This window comes from Paramisgurnus dabryanus, chromosome 19 (assembly GCF_030506205.2).
Source record: "Paramisgurnus dabryanus chromosome 19, PD_genome_1.1, whole genome shotgun sequence".
NCBI lineage: Eukaryota > Metazoa > Chordata > Actinopteri > Cypriniformes > Cobitidae > Paramisgurnus > Paramisgurnus dabryanus.
Window position 1 is genome coordinate 6,640,545 of NC_133355.1, and position 12,129 is coordinate 6,652,673.

Here is a 12,129-nt window from a genome sequence, read left to right on the forward strand (position 1 = left end):
CACCGCTTTGATCAAGGCACCTTAAAGTATGCTCGAATGCACTCCATGTCTGCCTGATTAAATTGCTCTTCACAATCATTTGATGAATTGCATTCATGTTCGTTACCAAATGTCCCTTAAAGAGTTTGATTCCTCATGCTAAATATAGGCAAAATGCCAAAAAAAGCAGTTGGACGTATGATGGAGTATTTCTGTGCCGAATGCACTTCGCCAGGGTTTATACAAGTTTCAGAAAGTTTTTTCAAACTCATGCATAAAATCTTGCTTTATTTTTTATAGGCAATTTCAGTGCAGGAAGTACAGTGGAAGTCCTTATATGGGCACTTTAACCGGAATGGAGCACGCACACACACCAATCAAAAGCTGACACAAAATCAACTTTACTAGAGAAGTGTTTGCGAGATAAATTTAATCTTGTTCAGCTTACCAAATAACCCATCTTTATGGAAACAATGGATATAGTTTGTTTATCCGAAGTAGCTAGAGTTGTGCATGTGTTTGTTCAATGCTGGATTTCGTTGAATTGCGGCGTCCCATCTGGGTCATGAGTCACAGGCGGTAAGTAAAACTGCATCAAATATCTTTTTTTTGCAATCGGCGTGTAAGTGCATATAAACGTAAACGACACAAATCAATGAATCATGAGTTATCCAGAAATAGTGGGATAATGTTTTGTGTGTGTTGCTTGCTTGTAATTTGCTCCACCCACGGTATGCCTCCAGGATCTTGCACTTTTCAAATCGATGAGTTTTGTACATTTGCGTTTAAGGAAAATAGGGAAATCTGGAGCTACAAAAATGTATGGTATGTAGAAAATAATGTGTTTTTTAAACCATAAACCACGCAAACACATTGTATTATACCAAATACACACAGGGTTCCTACACCTTAGTTAACTTCAAATTCAAGGACCTTTCAAGGACTTTCCAGATCCAATACCCTTAAATTCAAGGACTAAATGTGGGGACACGTTTCAAGGGAGAACAAGGTTACAGAGTTACCTTTTAAGATACATTGTCACAGTTCCCTTTTGGAGGGAACTCGCACTGCGTCACTGCGGTGACACTTTGGGGACGCCTCGAGGGGTAAGTGCGTCTGAATGTGTATATCAAATTCAACCAATGCTGAGGCTAAACGATAAAGACAGGGTGACGTGGGAGCCAGGAAGTATATCGCGATCTGAAATATTGCCAAAGATAGCATTACATGGACGCAGGAAGTATGGGAGACGCAGCGTCTCGTTCCCTTCTTATGGAACAACAGTAACATACGTAACCAGAGACGTTTGCATGTGTCAAACACAACTATGCAAAAAAGCATTTTGGTATGAATCAACATTCGCATACAGAAGATATAAGCATTTAAAGCGAACAGTTTAGCACGTGTGCTTAAAAATGATATGATCCTACACTACACAAGGAATAACATGGATTTTTTTCCAGAAAACTTCTTTTCCAGGATTATCAATGACCTGTATCTATGCATGTACATTTTCTAAAACTTCCCAGGGCCTTGAATATTTCCCCCAGATTCACAAACTTTCAAGGATTTCAAGGACCCGTGTGAACCCTGTACACAAAATAATGTTTTTTTTTTTTTAGCAATGAAATAGGTGAACTTTAATATGAACAATAAGTAATACAAACATAAAATTATGGCAAATATTTGTACTGTAGCCGAGTTGATAAAGCATTGCAATAGTAGTGGGCAAAATTTCTGTGCCAATACGATATTTGGTTATTTAGAAAGACATCTACCAATTCAGATAGTTGCTTTTTATTCACTTCAAATTATTATGTCATGAAATCCTGGAAGTGCAAAGCGTACAAACTGCAATTCTGTTGTCACTGTGATCCAATTCAAAATAATGGCAGGGCTTGAGCTCTGATGCATTGTTTAGCCCTTTTCATTGCCAGGATATAATATTGCATGTTTTTAAACAATCGTCCAATGTCCGATAGTGGGAAAAATGATTTATCTGATATATATAGAGATTGTGAGTTCGATCTCCAGTTAACACAAGCACACCGTCATACTGCTAAAATAAAAGCCTCTGCTAAATGCATAAATGTAAATGCTTTTTTTTCCAAAGGTGGCATGAATATTCAGTGAATTAATTTCATTCATCATTACTGTCACTCTCAACTACTCACTGTGAATGTTAAACCAGCACTAACCAGTATAAATTCATGCAGATCTAATATGGTCCTCACAGAATAGATGAACATGTTGTAAAGCTGTACAATACACGCAAAGACCGAGTCAACTAGATCATTTACAAGGCTGTGACAGCCTTCGTGACAGCTCCCCTTGTTGTTTTTCATTGGCGTCAACAGTTTAGAAGAGTGCAATAGTGACTGTATCAAAGAGTGGGTGTACGTGAACGTTTCTGTGAACAGAGGACCAGGCATCCTTACGACAGTGATAAGACTCTGCCCTGTGCTACTGTTGTCAAAAAAACGTTAGAAAAACAACCCACACTTTCTCGCTACAGCGCGCCTACAAAGAGCCTTTGTTCTCCCACAAGACAATCGACATTTCCAAAAGGATTCCCACGGATTCTAAATGCGGTTCATGCGCTCACTCTGGCATGAGAAAGTGCCAAAAGCGCTGCGGCTTGCGGGCGTACACGCGCATTTTGCTAAAGCAGGAGCTAGTAGCTGACTGACAACAAGCTATGGTACGTTTCAAGAAACGGACTGTTGCAATGGCGTACTGCATCACTGTGAATAAATGATGTGTGTATCGTGTATGTGAAAGTGTGAGAGTGTGCAAAGAACAGAACATAATAATCACCGCATGCATAAGAAAAGCGAGGGAAAAACAACAGCATCTTGCTTTTTAGTAAGGAAAGGTTAAAGAAAAATACAGTGGTACTCTACGAATGTTAGGAATGGTGAGGGAAAAGGAAGTGAAACAAAAAAAGAAACCCGGCAAACTGGCTCACACCAAGCAACTTCACCAAGACTTTTTATAAGAAAAATACCCCAAAATTTGGATAGGAAGGCCAACTAGAAAGCCAACCGCCAAGCAAGCGCTTGGCATCTGAAGCGTACTCACAAGAGAGATGTCTGCAAGCATACTAAAATGCTTCTTTTATAGACAGCAAGAAGAAACCCTGCACCCACATTTAGTGTTTGTGTGTCTGCCTATTGTATGTGCCGAGAGAGGTGTCGTGCATCTAAACACGGTGTCCTATCCAGGCGTGATGCAACTTTCTGGCAATGAGTACTTTGTCTGGGCTGAATGTCAATATGATGTGCGACGTGCCAACATCTTTGATGTTCCTTTTGGTGGTTGGTCACTGTCAATACTGTTTATCATGTTGCACCTGGTTAGGAAACTGTGACCCATGAATTTACCGTTTACATGTGCTGTGAACATCACAAAGCTATCTGAATCTGTATGTGTGGTGCGGCATTCCTGCACTTTGTTTCTACTCACCGATGACGGTGATGGCGACCTCTTTTTTGCCAGATCCCAGACTGTTCTTCACTTCACAGATGAAAGTCGTGTTTACGGTTTCGTCAACTTTCTTCACCCGCAGCTGGTTCTGATCCACCTGTACCGAAGCCGGCATCGGACCAGATACGCTGAGGAACACAAAATGGTATATTTTCAATCCATGTATATTATAATACTATAATACCATTTAATACCATTAAAGAGTCATGAAACACCAAAACATGTTTTTAAGATTTTAACACGGTCCACCGGTTTGAAATTTGTCACAGCAAAAAGTCACAGCGGGTCACACAAATGTGCCCACTAGAAGATCAACGAGCACATGCTGGGAGTTGGCTACAATCTAATGGCTTTTGTCTTGGACTCAAAACATCAAAGGTCAAGAGCTTCAGTCGTGTGTGTACACGGTGTAAATATCACTGGATGTGATACAGTAAAGTACTTTAAGCCTCAGATATGTTGATAATTCATCATAACATGTAGTGGTCTATGTCATTTGATGTGTTTCTATATACTGCCGACAGTGGCTTAACTCTTTCCCCGCCATTGCCAAGATATCTCGTCAATTAAGAGAAAACGCTTCCCCGCCAATGACGAGATTTTCCGTCTTTCCGCAATACCGCTATTATCCACCAGGTGGCGCCCTTCCGCAACTTTTTAAAACCGGAAGTATTGCTCTATGGCAAGCTGCTGCATGTCCGTGTCTGTTTTAAAGATCGCTCTGAATGGGATCTCTATGAAAAATCCGTCATAAAAATGGAATTATCTCTGCTTTTTACTTAAAATATGGTGTTTTTGCAAAAACCTACCCATATTCAAAAGCTGATTGCAAAAGAACCACTAAAGGTAGGATGAAACGTTTTTTTTTGTTTGAAAGCAGAGGATCTGTTCTTTCATTTGGTATATTGTATGTTTATATATTTAAAGAAGAACATTTTCTGGAAGGCATTAAACTTTGGTGAAAATCATGAAAAACGCTGGCGCTGGCTGGCAACTTTTTTTTTTAAACGCTGGCGGTGAAAGAGTTAAGGGCCCATAAGGGCCCATATTATGCAAAATCCACTTTTACAAGGTGTTTGGACATAAGTGTATTGGGAGTGTGTGAACACAACCACCCCACAATGAAAATAAAACCATCCACTCCTCATTTTTAATCCCTATTAAACCAGAGCAGAGCAGGCTCATTAGACATGCTGTTTTGATTCTCTTGTTAATGTGATGTCACACTAACAAAGCCCCACCCACAGCCACTGACTGCCTGGTTAATTTTACCCAGCTTTTCTAAATGTTTTTGCTAGCACATTGTAGCACTAATGCTATAGATGATATTGTCTTATTATGCATTAGCAGAAATCAGCTCTATTTTTAACCAAAAGCAGTCACTGTCTGTTGGTAAGGGAGTAGGGCAGTAGGTCATTTGCATTTGAAGATACACACATGAAAACCCCACTTTTTTGCTCCAAAAAAAGCTATAGATTGGGGTATTTTGAGCTGCAACTTTCACATTCTAGGCACACTTAAGACTTATTGCATCTTGTAAAAATGTGCATATTATTGGCCCTTTAAGTGCAGCATTTATATATGCAGTAGATAAAATCTCTTCAGGTATCACACAGTGGCAATAATATTAAAACGGCCAATTTGTGGATGACAAGCTCATTTCATCAATTTAAATGTTGATTTGCAACATGAATTTTATTAAGGGAGGGCTTCTAGAATTATAGAGATTAGAGGGATTTGCAGATCAACGCCACATTTGTTAAAACGAGACACGGTCTGACTTATATTCACAAGCGGCATCTGTTCTTACTGTGAGCGTGTTAACAGATCACCCCGCTTATATCTGTGATTCAACCACATGGAGAGTTACCAAACTTCATGTATTTTGAAGCACAGCACAAATCCGCATTTATTTGTGCATCAAATCCATTTCTGATTGGCAACCACGTTCAAAAAGTTCCTATGCAATGTAAAAGGGTGATCCTCACGAAATCAGAATTTTTAAAAAGCATTTTTGCAAATATAAGATTAAGGTCTGAACTTACTATAACCATTATTTTTAGAGGATTTAAAAAATATTTCCTATAGAATTATTTACATTTTTTAGATTATCATTATCAAAAATTATCATTACCGCAACATGATATTACATTAAATATATGCATTTATAAACTCATGTTTCGGTAATGACAACTAAAAAGTTGTCTAGGTACTATGACAAACAAAACTTTTATCTGAAGGGAAAAAATTAAAACTTTTTTTTAATGTTAGTTCGTTGAGGGCTTAAACAATGATTGAAAATTGTTGCGGAGGATGAGAAAATTGGTCTTGGACACATTTATATTCCTTATTATTGTCTCTACATTAACCAATGATCACCAAATACCACGTTTCTTTACTGTAAATGTTTATAGTATAACATGCACTGAAGCTTTTAATTTTTTAGATTTTTTAATTATAAATATTTCCATGTCAAAGAACCCAAATCCAGTCATGGAAACATTGCGGTAATGAGAATTTTCCCCTTAAATGTGGAAAAAACAACAAAATTGGTTTGTATGTGATTTGAAATCATGTGCAAAATAGTACATGAAGAGATGTTTGTAACTGTATGCTTCTTTTTTTGATACTCTTACTTTTTTTTATCAAAATGTTTCATGACACCTAAGTCTAATTTCGCGAGAAGTGTTCCATCCATGTGAACTTGAAACTACATCCAAGTCTCCATCACCCAACAGGTCTTATTAATAAATGCGGTTTCTTTATCTGTATCGATTCATATTCTCTTTTGTTTTGTAGAGAAAATGAAGACGAAGCATTGAAGCGTTAATAGGCCGTTGTTGTATTATGCTAGAGGCAGAGATACTTTCTCAATTCAGTACCAATTAGTCTTTGGCTTCTGTTAACAGCTAACCTCTTATCTTTGACTTTGCTTCGTTATATTCTAGCTACAGTTCAACAACTTCACATTGATACGAACACCAACAGCACATAAACAAAATGTGGCTTCCGTTAAGACAAGATTAATAATAATGACAACAAAATATAACAAATGCATAGCATGCGTGCTATTAATAATATTCAATTATTTTTACCCTTATGTTATTATAAATCTAGGGTTCTTCTGTGTTAGTTTTGCTACGAACGTGAAAAAAATATAAAATACACATAAACAAGTCATACGTGTTTGGATTCGCATATTTTTATTTTCATTGTGAGTTTATGCATGAATGAAGGATCACTTACGCCGTCCATTTTACATCTGATGGCGCAGGGTTTGCATCAGCCTGACAAGTCAGTACAGCATCAGCCCGACCCATATACCAGTTATTGTCATATCCTTCTATTGTCACAGTTGGGGGGTCTAGAAAGAGAACGAGTGAGAGAGAGACATTAGAAACCATGAAGCATTTGGTTTGTGAAATGTTGGAAAAAGTAACTTGTTCTTGGTGCTACTTTAAAAAACAACATCCATATGTCATGCCACTGGAAAACGGTACGTTCTTGTAGTTTCATTGTCCAGCACTGAAAGCGCAGTTTAAAGGCTGATTATCTACTGTTCAGGGGTGTCAAAATAAGATACAGATATGCTGAAGGTTGCACAGCGAGTCTTTGACACACGGGAGAAGTGCAGAATAAAAGAAAGTGCAAGAGGCGAGGATGTTCCAACAACAGGATTTATTAAAGGAACGGCGAAGCCGCAAATCTCCGACAACCCCGAACATTCCAGCTTGACTATGCTAACGCTGACGTCTCAAACACTCTGTAAATAGCTTTGAAGAAAAAAAAGTGAAAATGTGTTTAGGCAGACACATGACGCCTGAATGCATTTTCAGATAAAAGAAGAGAGAAGTTAGAAAAAAGCTGTTATGAATGAATTATGTGAGGATTATGAGTGCACGTCTGTGTCATTGTCGTTAACGAAAGATTGAACCAAAACTAAAAGACGGTTTTGTGCATTGTGTAACTTTAAAAATGATCTCTTGACAAATGCAATTAAACTATATTATCAGACTTTACAAAATGAACAGTATTGTTTTATAACCTTAGAATGAGCCTGATATAGAAATCGTCATTTTGTGCCGCCATCTTACTACAGTAGCGCCATTTTGACAGACAGCCGAGAGCAACTATGAAATAAATGGTGACAGCATAAGTTTAAAGGCAAGAGTTCACAGCGCAATTTAATTTTGAAAGACATAGCCATGTACATAGCAAACTTAATAAATTAAACAAAATGATCATTATAATTCACCCGTGGTGCTTTTAATTAGGAACGGATAGCTTTCATGACCTGCAGTATCCTGATATCTACAACTACTTCTTAAATTTTCCTTCATCCTACTCTGGAGGGGTACAAATGGACGCAATCTAATTTTGCGACGCATATTCAACTTTCGACCCTAGCTGTCCTTGTTTGTAGGTAGCTAACGTTATATCACTGTGTAAGTACCGTGGACATTAAAAATGTCATGAAATCTTAACCAGTTTAATCCCAAATGTATCGCAACATAAAAATATCCAAATGATTGCCCCTTGCAATGATCTTTTTTTATGGAAAAGTGAAAACGAGGCATAAGGGTCTTATCTAGCGAAACGATTGTCATTTTTGACAAGAAAAATAAAAAATATGCACTTTTAAAGCACAACTTCTCGTCTAGATCCGGTCGTGATGCGCCATGACGCAATACGTCATGACGTCAAGAGGTCACAGAGGACGAACGCGAAACTCCGCCCCAGTGTTTACAAGTGTTGAGAACGAGGACCGTTCCTACGTTGTTGTATGTCAACTGATACTAATTAATGTCTTTGTGTCAGTTTATTGTTTACAATGGTCCGCAAATGTGCGTTTTATATATGTAACACGTGACCTCCCTACGTCACTACGCATTTACGTTAGGTCACGCTGGACCGGACCTAGACGAAAAGTTGTGGTTTAAAAGAGCATATTTTTTATTTTTCTTGTCAAAAATGACAATCGTTTTGCTAGATAAGACCCTTATGCCTCGTTTGGGATTGTTTATGGTCCTTTGAAACTCTGTTGAAAAAAACTGTTAAGTGTTGAGTTAAGTATTAAATGTTGGGCTCTATTAAAGTCCATTAAAATGAGAAAAATCCTGCAATGTTTTCCTCAAAAAACATAATTTCTTCTCGACTGAATAAAGAAAGACATCAACATTTTGGATGAGTAAATTATCCAGTAAATTATCTGGATTTTTCTTTTAAGAAAATGGAATATTCCTTTAACTAACACATTTTCTGCTGGAAACCCTGAGATCAAACGCTAAAAATTTACACAGTGGACCCTTAAAGCTGCAGTCCATCAAGTTTTGCATCATTATTACAATCTCTCTTTGAAAAATAAAATCCCAGGTTACTTTAAGTACTTATCTTTACTTTGTTGAAAAACATTTCCTCAGACCTATTTAGGTTTATTTTTAACAAAAAAAAGTTATGAATTACAAAGGATGAAAATTTTAATGTACAACTGAAAATGTTAAACTAAACTAAAAAGGCCTTTTCCTGGCTTTAAAACTAACTAAAAAATTTGAAGAAAACATTAAGATTGAATTGTTTGTCTGATACTGTTATGTACAGTATCAAAACCAAACTTACCATTTAAAAATACGATTTAAAACCTTTATAATCCACCTTCACACTAAAAATGTCACATTTATATGTTTACATAAAACAGTTTAAATGAAGCTAAAAAATATTTTTTTTACATAAAAACATTTAAAATAAAGCTAAAATAAATACTTAAAAAACTAAAACTAAAGTAAATATGTATTTTGTGTATTTTACTGGGAATGAACCATAGCATGTAAGTTTGTGTATGTATCTTACACTGCACGACCAGCTTCAAGGCGAATGACTGAGGTTCGCTCTGCGTCCTTTGATTCACCACACAAGTGATTTCTTTTCCATTTTCGTTTGGAGTCGGGACAATCCGATATTCGCTCTTCACAGTCACAGTGCCGTCCCTCTCAGGTACAGAAGTGTGGTTATAGCGCCCGGCGATGTTTGTATTCCAGGAGATAGTAGCCTCGGGTTTTCCCTGGCCTGCCTCGCAACGTGCCACGACTACCTCAGAGGAGCCGGCTTGCACTGTGACGGGGGAAGCAGAGTTTTTGGGTCTGGCTGAGGGAGAAAACAAGGTTTGAAAAGGGTTATGATCGAGACTTTGTTTTCAAATGACAATATTTTATAAATCAAGAAGCGAAAACTTTTGAGCTAGAAAAGGCCTGCGGCAGAGCTACACAGGAACTGAACCGTTCTGTGTGTTTTTTTAGTTTTTTTTTTTTTTTTTTTAGAGAAACCAAGGTCAGAAAAGAAAAAAGTACTAGCACAAGTTAGAGAGAGAAAGAGAGAGAGAAAGAGATGTCACAAACAACCACACAAAATGAACGAGTTGAGAGTTAATGTATTACTTTATGTAACCGCGGTAAGCGTGGAGGGCAAACAGAGCGAGAAGCTTGCACACATCTCCACACAAAGAATAACAAACAGACGCAGAAATGATTCACAACATCACTCGCTTTCTGATGATAGCTTCAGCTTAGTCATTGAAATGATGAATCAAGCTAATGGGAAACATAAGCATTAAAGCAGACAGAAGAAACGCTACTGTGAGTAAAGCTAATGTAGTTTAGCACGCCTCAGTGTCTGGGCTTTCCTAATTGCACTAAAGTTGCTAAAGATTTTCCAGCTAAGGCATCAATCTTGAGACATGCATTTGTGGTCTTTACCAGGCCTATTCTGATAGATTGAATATTTACGATGTAGTTGACATGATTTTGTTGGGGATATAAAATGATGCAATATTATGAATAACGCAGTGCTTTTAGTGCAAGAATTATTTGCTGATTAAGTCCCTTGCAGACAGAGATATTACAATAGTATCTCAGATTTATCGTCACTAGCACAAATGGCGCCGGGGTTTGATTAATTTTGGCAAATTACTTCTTTTAAACAGATTTAAAGTGCAGAATCAAAGATTTGTGTGCATCGTCGCTCAAACATGTTCACAATGGGTTTTTTTTTTAAATTTGTTAAAGTAAAACAATACGAATACACTCATAGAACGCATGTGTTAAAAACAACATTAGTGTTGATTCTGGGACAACACACTAAATGCATTGTCCCAGAATCCACCCATCTCCGTGTTATTATTAAAACAACGCATTTTGTGTTACTTTCAACACAACTTGTGTTTTATTTTAACACAAAATGACACATGTGTTAAAATTACAAATAATGTGTTAAAACACAAAAAGATGTGTAAAAAATTAACACATCCTTTCTAAGAGTGTATGTGGCGGTGGGTGATTCTCACGAAATTATGAGGTGCCATGAAACATTTTGATAAAAAAACTAAATTCAAAAGTAAGAGTATTAATATATACAGTTACAAACATCTCTTCATGTAGTCTGACTATGTTGCACATGATTTTAAATGACATCATACAAACAAATTTTGGTGTTTTTTCCACATTTAAGGGGAAAATTTTCATTACCGCAACGTGTCCATGACTGGATTTGGGTTCTTTGACATGGAAATATTTATAATTAAAAAATCAAAAAAAAAGCTTCAGTGCATGTTATACTATAAACATTTACAGTAAAGAAACATGTGGTATTTGGTGATCATTGGTAAATGTAGAGAAAATAATAAGGAATATAAATGTGTCCAAGAAAAATTCTCTCATCCTCCACAACAATTTTCAATCATTGTTTAAGCCCTCAAGGAACTAACCTTTTCAAAAGAAATTTGTTGGAAGGGACATAATTGACTGTGACACTCTAGATGGCTACCAGGTAAGCAGTTTTAATTTTTTCTCTAATAAAAGTTGAAATTTTGTTTGTCATAGTACCTACAGTAGACAACTTTTTAGTTCTCATTACCGAAATATGAGTTTGTAAATGCATATATTTAATGTAATATCGTGTTGCGGTAATGACAATTTTTTTATAATGATAATCTAAAAAATTGAAATAATTTTATTGGGAAAACATTTTAAATCCTCTAAAAGTAATGGTTACAGTAAGTTCAGATCTTAATCGTATATGTGCAAAAAATTTTTTACAAATTCTGATGCTGGACACGGATTTCGTGAGAATGGACACTGGATTTTGTGAGAATCACCCGGGTAAATATTGCCATTTATTACTATAAAGCGTTATACTGATGCACATTAATAAAGTGCTTAAATTACTCATGTCTTTCAATCAAAATAGTGCAAAAAATCTCGTATTAGATAAAAAATTGGGGTCGTATCATATAAAAGAAAAATGTGATTTTCTAAACAATGCGATACAAGATATTCAGTACAATAATGTTTTAAGTTTTGAGATTAATTAAAAGGGTTAGTTACCCAAAAATCAAAACTGTGTCATCATTTGTAACAACATGACAGTGGGTAAATGATCAACAATGATGAAACAATTTTCATTTTTGTATGAACTATCCCTTTAAATAAATAAATTGGTGCTGGCTAATGATTAATCACGATTAATCGCATACAAATTTTTTTTGAATTTTTGGCATAATATGAGTGTGTACTGTGTGTAATTAGGGTGTTACTGAAGTGATCAATATATTGCACATAACTATTATTTATGTTTTTTAATTTATTCATTTTTATTCATTATTTATTTATTTAT

At 36.3% G+C, this 12,129-nt stretch overlaps 1 protein-coding gene across 2 annotated transcripts in view; it reads right to left on the reverse strand.

Moving 5' to 3' along the window:
• The window catches only part of pvrl2l (PVR cell adhesion molecule related 2 like), a 178,287-nt gene that overhangs the window by 89,536 nt on the left and 76,622 nt on the right, over positions 1-12,129 (reverse strand). For both annotated transcript variants that reach the window (XM_065286636.2, XM_065286632.2), the window contains exons 4-6: positions 9,313-9,606; positions 6,712-6,829; positions 3,445-3,593 (exon numbers count right to left, since the gene is read on the reverse strand). In XM_065286636.2, coding sequence (XP_065142708.1) covers positions 3,445-3,593; positions 6,712-6,829; positions 9,313-9,606 — 561 coding nt within the window. The remainder of the gene's footprint in view (positions 1-3,444; positions 3,594-6,711; positions 6,830-9,312; positions 9,607-12,129) is intronic.